Raw genomic sequence first — 23074 nt, 5'->3', positions numbered from 1 at the left:
GATGATTTTACCGCTTTTTGCCATTTTTGCAACTGTTCAGTGCCCATAAGCAATAGGGGATTTTCACAATTGAGGCAGCATGCTAAAACATTCAAGCATAAAGAAGACTAAAAAACGTCAAGAGGATCCTACTCAAGCTCTGTTTGTTCTTAACACAAGTGTTAAAGGGTTCAGTTTAGATATAAGATCAAATAACAGTGGAATTAGTACTTGGATCATGAGTGAGGAAGAAAAAATAAAAATTTTCTTTGTTCAAATTTTGTTTAATTATTTCGTCTATAAAGTACACTTTTTTTTTTTCAAAAACTATTCTTTCAACCACAGGAAAGTCATTTCAAATGTAAGGAATAATTTTATTTGAGGTTTTTTTTAAAACAAAATCATTGATAAGAATAAATAAATAATATATGATATGTATTATTTCTTTTTTCATAGCAAAAATATTCATATAATATGTCCTATATTTGTCCTATATTTTCTGCGGAAAATGTCCTATATGTGACAAGTCGGTCACTTCTACCCCTGCATGAGTGTGTGTGCATGTGCAGGTGTATGTGTGTGTGTGTAGGATGTTGACGCAATCTGGAGACTTTTTGCTAGAGGAGCAGCATTGGGAGGGGCTGGTTGACGGTGGTGCTGCAGAGGAAGGCGGGGGAAAATAAAATCATAGCAATTCAAAACAGTTAAATGAGAACAATAAGCAATAAGATTGCTCAAAAAAAAGATAAAATTAAATTGAATTTTGACATATGGAATTCAAGTTATCAGGGTTCGTACGCTCCTTCAAAACTCCTCCAATACTCCTTCATTCAGGAAGTTTTTTTTTTGAAGGGCCCTTTGAACTCCTTCATTTTCGTTTTAATTCCTTCAAAACTCCTTTTTTAGAGTTCAAGACTACATAATCTTCCTCTCTGACAGTAACTTATAATACTTTGATCAACAACTAACTTTGTTCTTAAGGGCAATTTTAATGTAGTAATTTTGTGCATTCATTTTTTTCATAAAGATGTGCTTTACAAATTGATCATTGTTAAATTATAAAAGTTGAAGGTGAAAATTTTATTAGAGGACTAAAACATTTCGTAAGTGAAGTAAAACATGCTTAACACTAGAAAGACGGAAGCGGTCATTTTGACCGCAAACGATTTTCAAATGCTCATATTTGCTGCGTTTAATTTTCAAACTCTTTTTCCTTCATTGACTTTTCCTAACTATTTATTAAGATCTTACAACAGTATTTTTTTTCCCTTTAGGATTATTATTATAGTCGCTATAAATGTTTATACCTAGAAAGACTGACTACGGTCAATTTGACCGCTAAGTGAACCTTTCTTTACGCATCCGTTTTCTCCCTTTTTCTCTTATCAGTTGTGTGTACTATGAACTATTGTTAGTTGTCAGGGTGAGTAATGTTCTTTTGAGCTTGAGTAGTACCTGCTGGTCAGGTTTAATTCTTTGAACTGTTATGAAAATGCAAAACACCTGCTGGTTGCATGTTTTCAGTTTTCTGCTATCTGCACAGGGGACAAAATTGAGGAAGGTAAATTTGAAAAGCATGTGACTGGACACGTGAAATCACTTTGGGTCTAAAAACAAGTAAATATTAACAGGTAAATTCCAAAAATCTTTGCTGGAAATGTTTTGTGCACCAAAACATGTGCTTTGCTTGAAGCATTGACGTTTATTTTCTTCGGTGATAATGAAGTGCTCAGTCACATAATTATCTTTATGGTGTCGAGAAGAACCGTTGACAAGCAAAATTTCTAGGAACATTAACTCCTGAAACTGTTGATTTATATCAAAAACAGATTATGGTTCGAATGAACAGACTGACTTATCTGAAGAGAAATATATTCCTAGCGATGAGAATAGTTTGCTTTCATGAGATTATTGCGAATATTTTTCGGAGCCTAGATTTTCAGAAAAGGATTGTTCTTCTGAGTTAGAATCAGAAGAAACCTTGCTAATAAAAACTGATGCTCAAAATATAAAAAGTAGTGACAGAAAAAGAGAAAAGGGTCCGACGTCGAAAAAAAGGGGAAATTTCCAAAAAAGAAATCCTATTTCTCCAATTTCCTCCAACTTACCTTGACTGATCAATTTTGCTGCATATAAATAAGTATCTACCTCAAGAAAAAGATTAAAATAGTGTGAAATTAAATTATGCAGAAATAAAACTACGAGCATTTGTTCTAATTGCCAAAAAAAAAAAAACTGTTAATGGCTAATATACAGATGGCGTGATAACATAAGTATTTCGAAATACTGTAAAATAATAGTAATGTACGATATCTAGCGATATTAAGAAATTTTTTAAACCAAACACACGTATGGTTGATTATAGTACTTGTTAGTTATTACATGCTAAGAAAATTTCCTCTTTTTTGTACAAATTTCCTCTTTCTCAATGCCAATTGTGTAAAGCATGTGTATTTCACTTGATCGAACATAAAATTAAAAAAAAAGCTATCTGAGACTTATTTGCAGACTATATTACGATTAAATTGTTAAATAAAACTCTGATATGATGAAACAAATCTTTTCTATGGTTAAAAATCCCGAAAGGAGGAAATTTTTGTCTTTTAAGTATGGCGGTCAAAGTGACCGCTGCTCGTCTTTCTAGGTATACGCAAAACGCAGTCTTTCTAGTGTTAAATGGTGTTTGGGTATTTTTCAAGTTTTATGATTATTGTTTTTCCCTCCACCACACCCCCAGTGGCATAAGTCAGGTTGTCTAGTTTTTATTCAAATATTTAAAATTACGTAAGTAGATGTACTACATACCTGCCAACCCTTCCGGATTTCCCGGAAGTTTTACGGATTTTTATGTCCTTTTCCGTTTTTCCGGTTATGAGCAAAATCTTCCGGATTTTTCACGTTTTGTAGGAAAAATAATTATCTCGCTAATTTTGGCGCTGAAGATACTTTTGTGGAACGCGGCATCGCGTTTTAGGCCAAGTAGCCAAGGAAAGGTTGCCGTAAGAGAATGGCAGGTGAAGAAGCAAGGCAAGATTATGACGTCACTGAGTGATACAGCACATGACTTCATCGGGATCCAATCAAAGCAAGCGTCGCGGCGGGCAACTAGGGGCACAATTTCGGCGCCAATTATCTTCTCATTCTCTCAATTCGCGCTGTTTTTGCGTCATTCTTTTTTTTAGATGAGTAACAAATGTTATTTCCAAACTTTTAAAGAAAGCAACAAAAGTAAGATTTACTAAACGAAAGTAAGTTCAATTGATATGAAATTCATAACTAATATATTGTTAAATGTAAAGAAGGTAGGTGTCCTGTTTGATTTTATTTTGCGTTAAAATCTTGTGGATAAAAAAAAAAAAGCTTCCGGATTTTTTTTCTCGGAGGTTGGCAGGTATGATGTACTACATTAAGTGGTTGTGTAATAAAAAAACAATTGTTTAGTAAATCGCAGTTATGATATAGTAAAAAGGGTCATCCACAAGTGATGTCATGCCTTGAGGAGAAGACGGACTCATGAAATTTTAACAAAGGGAAGAGGGAAGGTGACAAAAAGTGACACAACACAGTTATTGTAACAATATGTTTATAAGAAATATGACATATGACAAGAGGAGGGGTTAGGTGAAGTGTGACACTTCACCTAACTTATTATCTTACTAACTTATACTCTTTATTTCTTATCTTTACTTTAATTCTAAAGCTTTGCTAGTTACTTTGCATTAATTAGATTTTACTCTTTATAATAATGTGTAAAATTTATGAAAACATTTGGGAGAAAATGATAAAGTTTTTAAAAAACAACATTTTTTTTATATATATATATATCTACCTCTTGGTTTAAACCGTGGTTTAAGCCAAACACCCCTGCTAATACCTTTTGAGTGAATAATCCGATTCGAACAAATTTTATTTTGTTTGAAAGATCTCGGCGAGGACACCTCATTCCTATGTTTTACTTTCTGATTTGAATTATTTTTCATTCAATTTTGAAAAGTTCAAAAAACTTAACAGTAGTGCCTACAGGGAAATTCAAGGCAATTCTAAACTTAGAGACGAATTTGCTTCAAACAAACTTGTAGGAAAAACCTTTTGATGAATGCATGTATATCAAATATTTTTTTGATTTGAACAATTTCCCTTTTAATTTTGAACAATTCAAATCCCTTAACAATAGCGCCTACAGGGAAACTGAAAGTCGATGTAGATTCTGCACTTGAAGGCGGATTTACTTCAAACAAATTTTGTTGGAAATAGCTCTTGACAACAAACTCCCGACTCCGACAATTTTGGGGCACCTGACTCTTGACTCCATTGCCCGACAATTTGTCAGACTCCAATCCCCGACTCCGACTTTGCTTTTGGCAAAAATTTATAAACAGAGGAAGAATGACTGACTCTGATTCTTGGACATTCAACTCTGACCCCTTTATCCCAAAATAAGTCTGACTCTGACTCCGGAAACATTGGCAGAGTTGTGTACTCTAAACGAAATGACCGATTCCAATTCTGAATCTTTGAATTAATTACCTTCAGTTCCCGAATCTGACTCTTTTATCCGTAAATGAGATTGACTCTTACTTTGCTGCCATGGTTTTAACTGTGAAATAATTATTGTTAATATGACTTGTTTTTATTTTCATGCTAAAGTTTTAATTTATGTATTCATTTTCTGCGGATAGACTGGAAGTCATTTGTGTTTCTACATTAACATATGCACAGACATTTTTTTTTTTTTTTGACATTGAAAAATATTTTTTTAAGTTGACATTTTATTGTTTTTATTTGTTTTGGAAAATATGTTAATTCATTTAAAAAAAATACTTTGGCAATAGGATAAAAACAAACTTTTTTTTTAATATGATGTATTTAGTTTAGATGCTTATTAATTTTAATTTTTTTTTTCTTTTTGAAAGCGATTTTTTTTAATGGAAAAAAGTCCTAGCTTCTTTGTTTAAAAGGTGCTGGTATTTTATTTGCTCTTTTATTAATTTATTTATTTATTTATTTCTTAAGCATCTAATTCTTTTGATGAGTGATGCATTTTATTCCTAGAAATTAGCTTAAAATATTTTAAAAATATGTTTGAAACAATTTTCAATTTTAGCTATTTTTAAAAATATTGATCACATACCAGAAAGTAGATGTGGGCATACGGGAAAGTCGGCTCATTTAGTTCTAGAGGGTTTTTTTTTTTTTTTTTTTTTTTTGTTTGTTTTAAATAGATGTGACACAGATTTTTATATTCCTGGATTAAAATTACTTTTGGGATTCAAAAACATTACTTTTGTATGTATAATCACTTTTTTTTTAAACCAGAAAACATTTCAATCCTTATGAGTTTTTTCCTTTGCATATTGAGCTGGTGTATTTGTCTTTTAGGGTGTTATGCCTTCAATGTATCTTTTACAAAAATATGATCTGATGGAATTTGCTGAAGTTGTTCATGCTGTAAAGTAAGTCATCTTTTACGAAACTTTTGACTTTATATTATATCTTATGGTTTATGTATGCTCCTTTTGCTGTAGATTTTTTTACAATTTAGCTCTATTTAGTTAGTGCCATTTCATATTCTAAATTAATGATATTTCTTTCAGGGATGGTGACCTTGAAAGATTTGGCAGAGCTTTAGAAGCTTCAGAGGATTTCTTTATAAAGTGGGGAATTCGGTTAGTTCTTGAAAAATTAAAGACCATTATATACAGAAACCTTTTCAAAAAAGTGTAAGTTTTGTTTAAAAAATATTTTGTTCCAAATACTCTGGTGAAAACAATTAGGAGAACAAATGTTTTTTTGCAATAACAAAAAAACTAATGTAGCAAATTAAACCAAACCTAGCTAAAATATCATTCAATATAAGGCAAAACGAAAATGGCACAACCTGGACCCCAAATAATGAAACTGGTCACTTGTTTAGCACAAGAGAGAGAAACAAACCAGACAGCAAGTATGATTGCTTCTAACAGTTATACAACTCCCAAAGCAGCGTTTCATACTCTTTACCAGGGTCTTTATCAATCCCCGTGGCAAAACTGCACCCACTCTTGCACTAAGACACCCTTGAGCTCATCCATGGTTGTCGAATCTGATCTTCAAGCTGCAGTTGAGCATCCAAGGACATCCCATAAGTATTCGATGGGATGAAGGCCAGAGGACATTGCAGGACATTCAAATCGTTAAATGTCCTCTTTTTTTTAGCATATGTCCAGTGACATAGCCCATGTGGATAGCTTTATCGCCAAAATAAGGATGAAATTTGGTCCAAATGCTCCATATAGGACTTAATTTCCTTGGGAGTTCACTGGAGCTCAGCTCCTGCACTTCTTTTCAGTTGTATCTGAATTTTTGTATTTTAGATCAAATTCAGGCTTTTTGCTTGTGAAAATAGATTTTGACGACTATAAGACTACTGTGCTTTTGTTAGAAATTAAGTAATGCTCCATAGTATTTCATAAAGCATCACATAAGGTGCATAGTTCTTGTCCCTGTGCTGCTGACCTGTCAGAGTACCTCTATCAAAGACATAAAAGTTGGTACGCCCATTTGCCATCACCTGCACCATAGTGATCCTTTTCGACAATGTTAGTGGGTTGATATGGACTCCCATGTTCTCTCCTAGAGCACATCTCGAGGGGGTCGGTAGATTTACTGTGAACAATTTTAAAGTTTGGCTATTTTGTAATTAATTTGTTTTCATCCCTGATTTCAGTACAGTACACCCTCGTTTTACGTGGGCTTATTTTATTATATGCGGTTTAAGATTTGACACCTTTATTTTGATGAGTTTTGGTTTTACGTTGATGCAGCAATGCAAACAGATAAAATTCTCCCCTCTTTCAAAATCCAAACTCCGAAAAATTGCAGATTACGCACAATCAACTGGGTTTTCGTAAGCTAATAATTGAGCTTGGGCCACTGGAGACATTTTGTGAGATTGGTTCCTGAGCTCTTTCCAGAAGTAAAGTTACTAAACTCACTCAGTTCAGAACTCACTGGAAGAAGAGCTTTTAAGAGTTACAAAAGAGGATAAAAGCAATGAGGATACAGACATAGGTGACACACAACCAAAAACGTTCACATTGAAACTTTTGAGCCATTCCTAGTCAATTTTCTGATTTGTTAGTAAAGGAAGATTCAGTCATGGGAATGAAGGAAGATTCTGTCATGGGAATGAAGCAAGTGATCATGGATGCATTAATGCTCTGCAAAGAATTACAGTGAAAAATTCTTAATGACTGCCAGACTACTATCATAGCCAGCTCCTCGTTATAAACAGAACACGAAATTAATTTATGTTTTCTTTATACGTTTTGTGCATAAAAGTTGTTGTAAATACACATTAAACTTATTATACAATTAGTCATCACTAGAACGAAGTATTTTGTTATCTATGAAACAAATCCCCTATTTTAACACTAGTATTAGGTATTAATTTACGCAGTTTCGATGTACGCAGAATTTCCGTGGAACAAAACCCCACTTAAAACGAGGGTCTACTGTAATAGAATTATTTTAATAATTTTGTCTTTAAGTTTTAATTTATGTGTTTGAAAGGATTTTATGCATTCCTTAATGAGTTATATTTTATCATTTTGTTTAAGTTATTCTAATTTAAAGAATTTTAGAAATGTAATTTTTTGTGTCTTGTTTGTAGTTCCCTCTTGCTGCAAACTCATATTATTCCTGTAAGTGCTTTCAAAGCTGCTTTAAACTTGAAAAAGGTGAGCATTGTTTCTAGTTTTACTTCAAATTTATTAATAGATATTTATTAACTCTGTTTTAAATTATTTCAACTAAAATCAATCTCAGCATCAATTACCCATTTATTTCAATGAGAAAAATGTGTTTCTCTCTCTCTCTCTCCTTGCTCAATACTTTGTCTTCAGAAGCAAAAAAAAATCCACCAATTTATTTAGAAGTACCCTTTACGTAGGGGGTAAAATATTGTCTACTGTCCATTTAAGGCAAATTGTAAGCGGAATTCATAAATATGTCGCGATAGATATGAAATTGGGCTAAATTTGTTAAGATAGCTTGAAGCTGGATATTTATGCAATAAAATTTTAATATACTTTGCATGTCAGACACGAAAATCAAAAATAATTGTACATTAAAATATTTCTGTTTCTAGAAAGTTGTTACTAATATCATCCACTGGGTCTTCTAATATCCCATACATAGAAAATCAATTTAAGACCAGAATAATTTAATTTTTGCATAAATTTGCAGTTTTTCTAAAACATGGAATGAAATGTATTGCGCTAAACTACTTGTAGCTACAATCTTGAGTAATATAAAGCTTTGTTGTTTCATATTTTTCTTTTCTCACATTTTTCATGAAACCAATGACTACGTCTTACATCTTAACCAAATTTTACCATTTTGTCACATGAATGAAATTCTGCTCAAATACTGAATTGTGCGTCATCAACAACTTTCATACTATCGCAGTCATCCATTCACATCTAATGTGGCTCATCTTTGTCAACCAATCAGAATGAATCAAGAGAAAGCATTATTTTTCTCATGTTTCGTTATTTTAAACTGATGAGCTTGTGACTTGGCAAAAAGGAAAGCTGTCTTATATTTCTGTTTATTTTCTTTCATTTTTCTTGAAAGGCATTTTTATTGAACTAGGTGACGGCAGCTGCTAATCCAGCTTTGTAACTTGTGGTAGAGGGTAATGAAAAAGTTGATATTGGTTGAATTTACTTTGAAAGTATTTCGACTATTTAGGATGATGGTAGTCTAGTTAGATTACAATGATCCAACCTAGGGGATGTTGCTGAAGAGTTTGCAATGGATGTTCTGGCCTTCATGGCATCTGTTACTGCAGGTTCCTATAAATACAAATTTTTCTCTTTTTTTTTTTTCATATTTTTGTCATCTATTGTAGTTAAGTTGTATTGTACAAACTTAACTTATTTTGTTTCGGCTAAAAACAAAGCGCCAAAAAAACATCAAATCCCAACATTTTTCCATTGTTAGTACAGATTTTAAAACGTTGTGTAACTGGTGACAGCTACACTTGTCTAGGTGATCCCGCTTACATATCAGGCAGCTGAGGTATGTCTATTTATTAAAGTATATGCTGCATGATTTGATATTAATACTACTTTTTAAATTATGGGAGATTATTTTAATACTATTTTTCTTATTTGTAGACTATTTTTCATTTAAGAGGCTACTAAAACGACTATTTTTTTAAGACCATAACTCATTGGCACTCATGTCAGTACTGTTGAAATAGATGTTTAAGCATTTGAATTGGAATTGACTGATCCTTTACTCAATAAATGAATTTTTTATGTAGGTAAATGTAGGAAAGTAACTTGTGATAAAATTTTGTATTAATATTTAGGTTCATTAAATTGAATTCTTTTTAATTTAAAGCCCTGAAGCAAAGGTAGTATTATTAATATGATTTGATATTCCTGTGTAGTTTTTTATGTGCCAACCATAGTCATTTTATTTCAGGAATATGAAGATGATGATGAAATTGAAGATGCAGAAGTATTGTGTATTCTTTCCAACTTAATTCATGATGTAAGTCAAAGCATTCTGTTGAATTTATGTAAATATGACAAAGAAATTTATTGATATACATTTTTCCATACCTCCCCCCCCCCTTAGAATATGACTGACTTCCCTTAATTGCTAAATTTAAGCACTCCTCTCAAGACAAGACCCTCCCAAAATGTGATCATAAAACCTTCTAAAATTGATCCCCCCTCCCCTCTCCAGGGCCGATCCTAGCAGGTGTGCAGCGTGTGCACCGCACAAGGGCGGCGAAAGCAAGGGGCGGTCGCAGGCCACATCATATATTTCTTTTAATCAAGCAAAATTCCTCAAGAATTTCTCCTAAGATAACTTATAATAAATCAAATAAATATGCTGAATTTTAAATGTTCAATTATCAAAGTAAGTGTCGATATCCTGACAGCATAGCACAGTTTAAGAAAAATAGATTGTTAGGGAACATTGTATTGGTTCATTGTCCATTAATATCTACTCTTTACACAAATGCTTTTTTTTGTTGCAAAATTTGTGACAGAACCGGTAATCAGGCATGGATACAGAAGAGGGGAGATGAGGGAAATGCACCCTCTTGAAGCATGAAAGGGTGCCTTCTTAATAAAGGGAGCACTCGGGGCCCAGGGCGGCCACTAATGTTTATCCCTCAAGCTTTCATAGACCTAAACAATGAAGATATATTTTATATATTATATTTAAAAAACGCTTTACTGATTAGATACTCTCGCAATCATTTAAACAACAAATTCTGTTTTCAACAATCTCGGTGCATGGAGAGACTGGAAAATTGCGACTCCCCTGAGAGTCAAACATATATGAATGACGAACTAAAATTTTGTAATTTTCCCCCTTTATAGCATTTTTTTCGAATTAAAATTATGAATGAACTGCCCGGTTTCAGATCAGGGCTCTTGCCGCGGGTAGTACATTTAAACGTAGCTCCAAAACGAAGATCCAAAAGGATGTCATGACTTCGAGACTAAAGAAGGCTTAAAATTGCGTTTTTAGTACTTTAATTTCAGAAAATTTTGCTGTTTGAACCACCGATCTTAAGGACCCAATTAAATCTCTGATTCACCCCTTATACCTTAACTTAATCACACATAGCCTGAAAATGTTTGCTTTAAAATCCAAAATGTGTTTTTAATGTCATCAAAATTTGCTTAATGACATTTTTCGTATTTCTTTTTCGAAATTTTTGCGATGGAATACCCCGAAATCCATTCCTAAACATTACTACCAAAGATAGTCTCAATTTGCGTCTTTAGAGAATCCCCTAATCCCACCCCCTCAGTTTGAAATTGACTTCAGTTTCAAAAAACAGTTTGTGAGGACACACTGAACCCCCGCCCGCTCTTTGTCCCATCGTTATCAAACAATGCGTAAAATACGATTTTCTAAAAAACTCTGGAGAACTGCCTAGCTTATGTAAATTTTTACGGCGCTAGGGCATATACCTAACCTATCAATCGTCGAAGTGAGATGGACAAAAGTCTATAGTTGTGTTTTTCAAATATTAATATCGAAAAATGTCCGAAAGATCCGCCGAAGCTTCCCAGTTTTGTTAACCTCACCATACATAGCATAAAATTGCGCTTTTAGAAATATCCACTTGGGAGCTTCAAAACCCTTCCTTCCCAAAAATAGCCTAAAATGGATTTTAGTTCCGAAAAATATTTTGGTTCGGAATATTTTCACGTTTTTCTTATCATTTTCAAATATAGCCAAATATGGGTTTTTGAAACAATAGTGGAGAAGAATTTACCGGAGGAAAGCCGCCAGATCCCCTACCGTCAACAAAGACAGCATAAATTTGAGTTTAAAACTTCAATTTCGAAAATTTCTCCATGCACCTTGAATATACCCGACCCTTTTCTCCTTGCAACCAAACACAACCAAAAATTACTAAAACTATTTTTCGTAAGCCAATTTCGATAATTTTCTAGGAGCAATCCCCCTCCCCTGTCCTTTCTCTGATGTCACAGAAGACAGACTATAAAATTCGTTTTTACGACTAGTAAATTTTGGTATCTATTACTTTCTTCAAAGATATAAATTGGGCCTAAGGAGTTTCTTACTATAAAACTTTTCTTCCTTTTTGTAAGTTCATCATTCTTGTTTTTTTTTTTTTTCTTTTTTAAATTAGAACTTTATATATAAGTTTGAAGAAATGTTTATATGGACGTCAAAGATTAGTCAAAATATGGAAATTACTCTTGAGGGGCGGCACATTAGATCTTTGCACACGGGCGGCCGACACCCTAGGATCGGCCCTGCCCCTCTCCCATTGAAAGCCCTGATTTTACTGTAATTTACACTTTCATGGGGTGATTTTGGTCTGGATAATGTAGTATTTCTGTTAGAGTAAAATGCCTTTCTATTGTCTGTTAAATAAGTAATAATATGTATGTTTTGTGGGATAATTGTTTTCTGTTTCAATATTCTCCCCACTGAACAACAAATTTACTTCTTTTGTTATCAAAATTATGTTGCAGGATTTTCTCAGTTTTTCACAAAACTTCAGTATAAACTAAATTTGAAATTGTAGTGTCCTCTGTCATTACAAATTATCAGTGTAAGAAGATATTTTTATGTTTAATAAAGGATTAAGAGTCTGGTTAAAATTCTCGTGTAGGGTCTTTCACTGCCAATTGAACTTTATAGTATCATTTTTTTCCAGTGCGCTATTATTGCAAATTGATTTCCTGTTTATGCTTTTGCAGTTTAAGCTATGCTTCAAACAATATTTCACATTCATAAGTGAAATGTTGTGCCTTGTTTAATTTGGCAATTTTAAATGTATTCTAATTTTGAAATTATTTGTACTTAGCAAATATTTCTTTTAATTTTGTAAAATTGTGTATCCATGATTTATATGATAATGTTTTATTTTCAGAATAAGATGAAAGGCTACATTTCTTACCAACATTTAAAAGTTGTCCTGAGCAAACAGAATGCTTTCCCTCCATTGTCCACTACTGAATGATCATTTTTTATGTATATAAGTTGTTTACTCGCTTAATAAACTGTTTTTACAATAACTGTTTTATTGTAGTGCTTAAGTTTGTTTAGAACATAATGCAGAGGTCGCATTTATTCTGAAATCCATAAAATTTGTAGAAAAAATTTGTATATTGTAAAATTCTAATAACATTTTGCGGATGTTCCTAAACTAATAGGAAAACTATACAGGGGTCTGTTTGGGAGAATTGACCGAACCCTTTACAAAGTAATTTGTAGGAAAAACATTTTCACTATAGATTTAATCTGATAAAAGGTCAGTTCACAAAATATTTTGATATTAAAAGACATTTTACAGTATTTTTCATTTTGGAACAGACCTTTCACAAAATTTTTCCTCTGAAAAACGAACTATTCAAAATTTAAAGCAGGTGTTCCCCACCTCTACTTAAAAGAAACATAACATGCCTCAAATTTTATGCATTTTAATCGTTTCTTGCCCACCTATCTTTTACCGTTGAGAGAGACGCTAACGACCTATCCCAATTCCGTTTGCATCCACTTTTGCTAAACTTGCTCATTTTAATTCAGTATGTCAGTGGTCTTCAACTACAAGGTCTGCCAACCTGAAATAGTCAGAAATGAGCGAACTTTTCTATTACTACTATTTGCAGGTGCTGAAAGATTTCTCAACAATATATTTTTTTCCAATCACAAGCAGTGAAAAAAAAAAAAAGAAAAGAGGTAATGTACTTTTTTAGTTCTAAACATGTTAACAGTATGCAGTAAAAGTAAGATAAGCATAAGCAATAACAAAAGAACTACCAAAATACTGAATGCGGAATTAAATAATGAATAGCAAAATACGAAATATGTGAGTCACAAACATTTATCTCAAGCAACATGCCACAAATATGTGAGAACTATGGTTTTTTTCATTGTTTAATGCAGGATGCATCGAGGAGTTGCATTTGGCGCATTTTGGTATCCCCCTCAACTTTGCATGTGTTAGAAATTTTTAAATTCAAGGTTTATTACTACACTTTTCAACATTTTCAAGCACTTGGAAATGAAATTTATTTTTTCAAATCCTTTTTATTTCTTTAAAAACGAATCGTGCATTATTTCGGGATTTGGCGGGTCCTAAGATAGAGCTTGTTTATTTTATAGGTAAATCTGGCCCTGCTTCTTATAATACATACATAACCATTTAATTTTAGAGGTTCGTGAGTGCTATTACCCCGGTCTAGGAAGATTGGGCGCCCCAAAACCTGGGAGCCCAATATTTTCGGCGTCCAATGTATTGGCGCCCAGTCTTCCGATTTCGCTATTACCCCGTTATATTTTCAGTTTTCTTTATTGCGTGTTTTTTGGAGCTTTTAATTTTCAAAATGCAATTTAGACTATGTTCAGTAACTTAGTCCCGGAAATTTTTCGATATTACAGTTCCAAAAAGGCAATTTTTGACTGCCTTTGATGACATTAGTAGGAAGAAAGGTTCGGAGGCTCTTATTCAGAAATTTTTCGAAACTGAAGTCAAAAACGCGATCATGTCCTTTTTTTTTGGTTGCTTTTGAGAAAGGGATAGGATTCACAGTGGCTCTCCTCAGATAATTTTTTTAATTGGAGTCTTGAATAAAATTTTAGGCTTTCTTTCATGCTGTTAGTGGGGGGGGGGGGGGGTCGAAGGTGTTCCCTCGAAAAAATTTTGAATTTATACTTCTAAAAACTTAATATTAGACCGTCGATGGTGGAAGAAAAAAGAGGATTCGGGGATTCTACTCGGAAATGTTTTTTGAAATTATGGGCTCGAAAAGTGCAATTTTGTAAGATCTATGATGATTTTGATTTGGGGGGGATCGAAAAACCTCCCAGGATATTTTTCGAAATTGAAGTGTTGAAAACGTGTGTGTAGGCTATCGTTATAGAACATTACGGTACGGATCTGGTTAAGAGATTCTCCCCGGCAACGCTGTTAATTTTCGAAATTGAAATCCTAAAAAAAAGTCTTCAATAATGTTGAAGGTTGGCAGGTTACTCTCCCATGAATATTGTTCGAAGCAATAGCCCTGAAAACGTAATTGTAGGTCATCCTTGATGGCGTGTTCCTTCCTTTCTAGGCTAAATGAGCACATCTTTTGTTTTCTTTTCAGTTGAAGTTTTGCGAGAAAACCCTACTCCAGTATTCGTTTCAGAAACATTTAATTGCTTAGGATTTCTATAAAAACATTTTCAATTTACATCCAAATATTTTTATCTTTTTTCAGTAGATTTTTTAAATATTTTAAACTAAGATGATATTTTCAAGAACACTTTTCCCACTTTATTTAATTTTTAAGACCATGGCTCTTGAATCTCTGCACATGAAGTTATGCTTCACTTTCGTTTTTTACTTTCAAACATTGATAACTACCGGTACGCGCAGTAATCAAAAGTGCTCGCTCAGCGCCACATTCGACAGAACAACCGGTCACTCGAAAAAAAGAAAAACATAATACACACAGAGTAAGGTCCAACACATAGAATGAGGTCCATTGCCGGACTGGACCGTTCAAACGGCCCGAGCGATTACACAAAACCGACCCTTAGCTCAAGGTTCAATCAGACAGATGCAGCTGATTGCTTAGCAAATTAAGTTCCCCCCTTTCTTTCACCCCCCCCCCTCTTTTTTTTCCCCTAAGTCAATCTTAATAGAAGGGTCTTCAAAATGTTTTTCTCCTTAACTCTCGTCTTCTGCAAGAAATTTAAAATTAGTTTTTAGTTGTTCGGTTGGAGTAATAATGGAAATTGATGTCCTAAAAACGCATTTATTTCAGAGTTTTTCGAACATCAATTTCAAAACATTTCTGGAGGAGGGTCAACGGACCAACACTCTTTCACTAAGATTACTACCAAAAGTAGTCCGAAATTGCGCCTTTAAGATTTCAATTTTGAAAAGTTTCGGAGGAAGAGATCCCTAAAACCGCTCCTTACTTCTAAACGTCTCGAAAGACCCAAAATTGCGTTTTACCTTTCAAGAGAGGATTCTCGAACTCTTCCTTTCAAAAGATTGCCTAATGCTGGGGGAAAATCTGAATTGCTTTTGCAAAGAACCTTAAAATAAAAAAATTCAAAAGTTACTGACTATCAGGTAATTACGTCCAACACCTCCTATTTCTTTTACTACCCCCCCCCCCCCGCCATATTTTTTTCTTTTTCCTTGTCGGACTAAAAATAAGAAAGTCTTCACTTCGCTACATGTGCTAACCCCCTCCACCCACTAAAACCATTAAAGAGCTTCTCAAACCTCGTTTTCAGGGCTTCGATGTCGAAAAACTTCCAGGGGACCATTATCAAACGCCTTGCCTTCGAAAAGCATCGAAAATCGATTTTAAGGAGCTTCAATTTTGAAAAATGCAGAACACCTGACGTTGTCAAATATGCACAGGGATTCAAGTGAAACACGGCCGATCGCAATGCACCGATGCGATCGCTATTTCCCCAATTTGAATTCAAGTGTAACATTGCGATTGTCTTCAGTCCCGATTCCCTCGCAAAATTTGCAATTGCTCTCGAGCTCTCACAAGTCTGGAAAATCCCTCGCAAGTGCAGAAAAACATCAATGGCGTCAGTTTTGAATGCAAAGTTGATTTTAGAATTAATGGAATGTTATTGTTGAAAATTTTCAATTCTAAATTGGCAACTCAATGCAAGATTCGTGTTTTGTTTACCGTAGCATTTTTGCGGTAACCTTCATTTTAAATTGGAAGTATAATTGGTTTTATTTACTTAAAATATGCGATACTTCTTCAATTTAACATTGTTTTCATCCACAAATGCAGTACTTATTTTAATTATGACTTAATACTTGATGGCATAATATTCTGCATAGTCATTATACTACTTCGTCGTTTTGAAGAAATCAACGGAATTTTTTTCCGGCTGAACAGCAGTACAAGTTGAATTACGACTGTGATGAGAAATTATAATTAAATTCTCTTCATTGTTGTAATTTTACTAGTCAGTGGCGTAGCTAGACCCGACTTTCGGGGGGGGGGGTTACTTCTTATATATATATATATATATATATATATATATATATATATATATATATATATATATATATATATATATATATATATATATATACAGTGGTGGACAAAATTATAGACTCAATTTTTTTTCATTTTGTTTCAATTACAACGTGACTCAGTTTAAATTATTTTCATTGAAGTAAAGATGAATAGTTGAAGAAATAGTTCTAAAATTAGTAGATCTTATCAATTAAATTAAAAAATTCATAAAATTAGAAAATTTGGAAATTTAATATTTTATCATTATGTGAAACCTGGACAAAAGTATAAACTCAGAGGTAAAAAATCCAGGATTACGAGAAAGTTTTGTTCGAAAATGTTAATTTCAGCCATAGAATGAATAAATGTTGCCATCAGTGATTGCTAAAAGTTTTGTTTTTGGAAATTTATGAGAAATATATAAATGCATCGCTGGACAAAATTATAAACTCATTTTTTTTTTTTTTCATTTTTTCAATCATAATTTAATTCAGTTAAAAAATTTTTTGTTCCAGTAAAGATAAATAACTCTCTTAGCATGGTAAAGCAGGATTGGCATTTTTTAATGGAAGATAGAACGCTGAAGATTACCAATTAATCCTGGAAGATCATCTCTTACCTTTTGCTCATCTGATTCCTGGAGATAACTGGTTATTTCAGCAAGATAACGCGAGTGTACACACAGCGAAAAGTACAAAAGAATGGTTCAAGCGCTGGCGTATCAAAGTTATCAAATGGCCAGCTCGTAGTCCGGATCTTAATCCGATTGAAAATCTTTGGGGGACCCAATTCGCAAAGTTTATCATGATCGGCACCTGTACCAAACCACAGAGGAAATAAAAAGGGCAATACTTTCAGCATGGATTCCTATGCAACTGCAGCTGTTAGAAACTCTTGTGAAATCTACATGCCCAGCCGCATATTCGAGGTAATTCAGAAAACTGGGGGCCCAACTCGTTTTTAAAAGTTGGTAGTTTACACTAATGGCTAGATTTAATGCAGTGTTTATTTTTAAAACATTTCAAATATTGATTTTTTTTCCCTCAATTTATCCATGTTAATAGCAAAATGATATTTTCCTAAATCTATGCTTTTGTTTTACTGAAGTAATCTCAAATGTAACTTAATTAAACTCAAAAAAATTTTAAATTTTGTCAGCTTATTATTGTGTTTATGCAGTATTGTAATATTGTAATTCAGCATTGATTCATTTTTGGATATTAAATGATTAAGTATTTGAATAAAATTCTACCAAACTTCAGAGCTTCTTACTTTTGAGTTGATACTTTTGTCTAGGTTTCATGTATTATAAAGGTATTAAAGTTGAGAATTTTTTAATTAAATTATTTGTTTTATAAAGTTTTTGAGTTATACTGAATTTAGGACTATTTAGTCAGTTATTTATCTTTACTGGAACAAAAAGTTTTTTAACTGAGTTAAATTGTGATTGAAAAAAAGAAAAAAAAAATGAGTTTATAATTTTGTCCAGGGGTGCATTTACATGTTTCTCATTAATTTCTAAAAACAAAACTTTTAGCAATCACTGATGGCAACATCTATTCCTTTTATGCCGTTAAATTAACATTTTGGAACGAAACTTTCTCGTAATTCTGGATTTTTTACCTCTGAGTTTATACTTTTGTCCAGGTTTCACATAATGATAAAATATTAAATTTGCAAATTTTCTAATTTTATGAATTTTTTAATTTAATTGATAAGAGGTACTAATTTTAGAACTATTTCTTCAACTATTCATCTTTACTTCAATGAAAATAATTTAAACTGAGTCATGTTGTAATTGAAACAAAATGAAAAAAAATTGAGTCTATAATTTTGTCCACCACTATATATATATAATATATATATAATATATGTATATATATATATAATCGCTTGGAATTTTTTCCTTTTCTTCTTTTTTTTTTCTTTCTCTTCTCTCTTCTTTTTCTCTTTTTTTTTTTTTTTTTGAGACTAACTTTTCGGGGGGGGGGTTTGTCCCCCAACCCCCCCCCTTAGCTACGCCCCTGTTACTAGTTAGTATTATACTAGTTGAGAAAGAAAAAAAAAAGGGACTGTTGAAAGTGAGTAAATTTGTTTAACGTTCACTATCTTACTAATATAAAATCTCAATTCTAGGCTAGTATTTTTTAATTATTTGCTAAAATTGCATTTACTTGCGTAGTATGGTACAATAACAAAATGCATCAAACTTAGCTACATGGTCCCCGGCATAAGTTCCTACTATGACATGCATTGTACTCCCATTAAAAGTTAAACTGTGAAAGTCTGAAATCTGGTAAATGTCGACACTAATGCATATCAACATACACATACCAAAGGCATCAGTGATAAATTTAATATTTCTGGTGAATCGTCACGTCAGTAAAAGTCGACATTCTTTACTTTTGGTGTTTTACAGTAACATATGTACTGCATACACATGATTTTAAGAAAGTAATCGGCAGAAACATTTCACTGTAAGTAAATGGAAAAAAAAAGATAATTAATTTGAATTCTGAAATTTTGAATTCAAATTATGTTTTTCGCAATCACGAGTTGCGACAGGGCCCTACTCATTGAGGGCTATTGTTTCTAGAAACAGCTCCTGTCCCCCCAAGCCTACCCCTCCTCCTGGGCGGTTACAGATGTATAGTTGTGTGTGTGCAGGTATGTGTAGGCGTGCGTGCATGTGTAGGCTTGTATGTGTGCGTAAACCTGTGTGTATGAGTGTAGACGTGTGTGTGTGTAGGATATGGACGCCTCTGACCTGGAGAAACGGATTCTAGGGGGCAGTGCTCGGAGCCGCACCTGCACAGGCCGGTGGTGCTGGTGTCCCTGGTCCAAGCTGAAAAAGGAACCACAACATCAAGGACGGTCAAATGAAAGCAATAAGCAATCATGATTGCTCAATAACGATCCAAATCCCGTTGTTTTTTTTTTCCAATGAGGAAAAAAATAATGGCAGTACTTCACACAAAGGTGCATATACAAAACGTAGTCAGACAAGGGGGGCAAATTTCGAATTCAGTCGTTTAATACTGGTTTGGGAGGGGGTGATAGTGAAAAGTGAGCAGTGCCAGATGTTTAATTTTTCTGTTATTTTTATATTTTTGTGGCAAATGCTGAAACTGATGCCCTCACTAGTAATGGACATTATTAAAACCTTTTGATAATCCAGATCTTTTGAAATCGAGAACTCCAGGTGAGTCAATCAATAACCGAGAATTCGTAACAATAAGAGTTCTCGAGTGATTCGATTATGCCCATCACTAGTCCTTACCCATCCACCTTCAAGGTTTTATATCAAGTTTGAACAAATTTGAAGAAAATAAGTATGGTGAATTTTGCCATCTTTCAGAAGTTGCCGCCTGTAGCAAGGGCTTGCTCCCATATATGTAGTACAGTCCAACTCACTAAAAACAAGCGTAATGAGACTGCAGCATTTGCTTGTTATATATAACAGAGTGCTTGTAAAAAAAGAGTCTATGGAAAAAATCATGAAAATTCATACATACTGAGTTATTTTTATATTTCAATATAACACCAAAGTTAGCTATTTGCTTTGAACTGTCTTATTTCTCTCTTTCTTGTTATTTTTTCAAGGATTTCGTGGTATGAAAAACATTGCCAATGACATCTGCGGCTCAAAATATTTCGAATTTTTTCTGCACTTTAGAAACTATTGAATACTGTAAGCCCCGCTTAATCGAGTAACGGATAAACGAATAACCCATTTATGCGAGTAAAACCTCCTGGAACCGAATATTTCCCCATAGATGCAATGCTAAAGATCCTCGCTTAATCGAATAATTTCCCCGGATAATCAAAAAATATTAATCAGCTTTCACAAACAATTTTGATGAGAAACATTTTGAATTCATTAGAAAAAAATTAAGTAAGAACACTTATTATTTGCGTTCGACGAACCTCACCGGTCGACCGGTGAGTAACCGGTTTACTAACTGCAGCGTTCTATCATCTTTCGGTTACCATTTTAAGCTGTTGATTGGTTGATTAAAGCACATGATCGGTTAACTGGTTGAGCTGGTCGCAAGCAAGCATTGAGTTAAACTATAAAGTAATATTTATTTCCAACTGTCTTTACATTAAAAAAATAGCCCAGTTGATAACCTGATTAAATAACACGAATAAATACTGTACGCAATTTAGACGATGATAAATTGACAAATATTTAATGTAAGATACGGTAGAGAAGGAGGGGGAAAAGGGTATCAGAAAGTGTTCCCAAAAGATCTTGAGCGAGCAATCGCCTATTACGGAATTTTTCAAAAAACAATGTTGTTCTGAAAAAAAGTGCCAAAAATAAAGATTTCATAACTGAAGTTGTAAGCTACTTTTTATAATTTTCATACGTACTCGTAATATACTTGTTTATATAAGAAACTATTTTGTTGTTTATTTAGCTTATTTCTAAAACTTAAAAAATAACACTAATTATTTTCCTTAAAAACTTGTTTTTTTATTATTATATTTTAAGACAAGTTGTAAATTTAAAAAGGTAAATAAAATTTCACCGCTTAATCAAATAATATTTCTTGAAATCGACGATATTCGATTAAGCCGGTCTGACAGTATGTCCAAGGCTTAAGACTTAGATCTACAATATCGTCGGAAGTATATCTCAGAAATGATTTAACATTCGCTTCAACAAATATAATTTCTAAATCTTCCTAAACTCCACGAATTTTTTTAAAAAAAGGCTGTGTCTTCACTTTTTCTCAGGATTTATGTCTTTTTTTTTTTAATTCAAAATGTTAATGAAATTTTTTGAGAAATAGAATAATGTTTTCTGCAGTGGAAATTGACAAAAATTTTATGAATGACAAAAATATTGCTCGCTTGAAGCGTTGTTTGCTCGATAAGGCGAGTTACGTTCTTATAGGCTTAACATTGTACCAGCCAAAGGTTTTTTGATTCCCTCGCTAAATCCAAGTTCTCATTAAAACAGGGCTCGTTATAAGCAAATTTGACTGTATTAACCAGATACACTACAAGAAACGGTTCCGTAGGTAATTGAGACCTTTTAGTAAATAGACAAGTGCTCGAACAATACGTGCACAAACAACTTCTGCCGTAGCCTCTGATAGGATGGAAACAGCATTGTATCCTCGTTGGCTATGTTTTTGCCCATTTACTTCAAAATTCGCACAGTCGGTTTGCTGCAGCTGAGTTTTGCATCTAGTTATATTACAACATGCTTCCTTCGCCCTGGATCCGGCACTTGATGTACGAGATAATAACCTGCAATGGTACCAGACAGTCCGGTTATCACATCCAAAGACTACAGTTTTGTTCTTATTAGAACTCATCAGTCTGGAATAGTGTGAACAACCGAGCTGGAGGCAGATATCAACTCATTGGAGCTGAGAGCGCCAACAAACTGGTAGACAAAGTAAATTTATCTCACCAGTGAATGTCCGCAGCATGGTGCGGTTCGACTTGTGGCGTGTTATACAGCATGTAGCTCTGTAATACTACATGAAGTACATGGCTGGTTTTAAAGCTACGTGCGGCAGTGATGGGAAAATTGTATTACAGCAATGCATTTGAATTTTTAAATCTCAGACTTGTTTACGCAGGGCCAACGAGAGACCATGCCAGCCTAGTCGAAAACTAGGGGTCACAGTTCAGAGTTTTATGAGGAGAGTGGGGGCTGGGGACCAAACTAACAACATTTTTTCCTTGGCTCTCAGCTGCCCTGCCTTTACCCCAAAACCAAACCAATTCTCACTACTACTCCGTATCCCTGACACAGCTACAGTCTTGAGGGAAAATGATTCCAAATTCTAGAATTTCAAAGCTTCCAACTCGTATCTTCTAACCTAAAATTGGCCTGACACTGCAACCCCGGTTATAAGTAAACCTTCACCTCCACATAAAAATTTCTCGTTATGCTACAATGCCCAAAAACATCTCTTGTGTGTCCATTTCCAGGGCTAGCAGGCACCTTGTGAGCCAGCTTCAGAGTTTTTGCCTGGCACATGGCGGTCCAAAGAGAAGAATGAGCAGGGCATCCCCCGCCGGGCGGGAGTGAAGACATGACAGCGAGCCCTAAACTGAGCTTTAACTGCATTAAAATGTATTCTTTTTACTTTTATTCAGTACTAGTGTTACCCACATGGCTTTGCCCATAGTAGAAAATTAAAAGGTCTTTTGGTTCGCCTGTATATTTAAATAATGTATGGTGAATTTCTCGCCAATTCGCTTGCCCATGTTACAGTTCCGCGTTATGATGATTTCGTAATTTACTATTCCACGTTTTGATAATTTTTTCGGAGAAATTTTCTGAAAATTGGAATAGAAAAAGAACAAAATCGAATTTTTGAAATATCGCTTTGAGGTGCACACCCTCATGCTACAAACTTTGCTAAATTTCATGAAAATCTCCCAAACGGTCTAGGTGCTATACGAGTCACAGAGATCCAGACAGAGAGACTTTCAGCTTTATTATTAGTAAAGATTTAATTTAAAATACTAACACATTCCTATCTTTTTTAATAAAAGGAAAGATAACATGGTCAGTCTCTTCG

The 23074-nt window shown here is 33.7% G+C and overlaps 1 protein-coding gene across 1 annotated transcript in view; it reads left to right on the top strand.

The window, feature by feature from the left end:
- LOC129222584 (PCI domain-containing protein 2-like) overlaps positions 1 to 12540 on the top strand; it is a 28602-nt gene extending 16062 nt beyond the window's left edge. Inside the window, exons 11-15 of the mRNA XM_054857102.1 lie at positions 5359 to 5432; positions 5574 to 5699; positions 7631 to 7697; positions 9454 to 9522; positions 12407 to 12540. Of these exons, the coding sequence (XP_054713077.1) occupies positions 5359 to 5432; positions 5574 to 5699; positions 7631 to 7697; positions 9454 to 9522; positions 12407 to 12496 (426 nt within the window). The 3' untranslated portion in view covers positions 12497 to 12540. The remainder of the gene's footprint in view (positions 1 to 5358; positions 5433 to 5573; positions 5700 to 7630; positions 7698 to 9453; positions 9523 to 12406) is intronic.
- Positions 12541 to 23074: the final 10534 nt, after the last annotated feature.

This window comes from Uloborus diversus, chromosome 1 (genome assembly GCF_026930045.1).
Source record: "Uloborus diversus isolate 005 chromosome 1, Udiv.v.3.1, whole genome shotgun sequence".
In the NCBI taxonomy this organism is placed as follows: domain Eukaryota; kingdom Metazoa; phylum Arthropoda; class Arachnida; order Araneae; family Uloboridae; genus Uloborus; species Uloborus diversus.
This window is presented reverse-complemented; position numbering and strand designations above follow the sequence as displayed.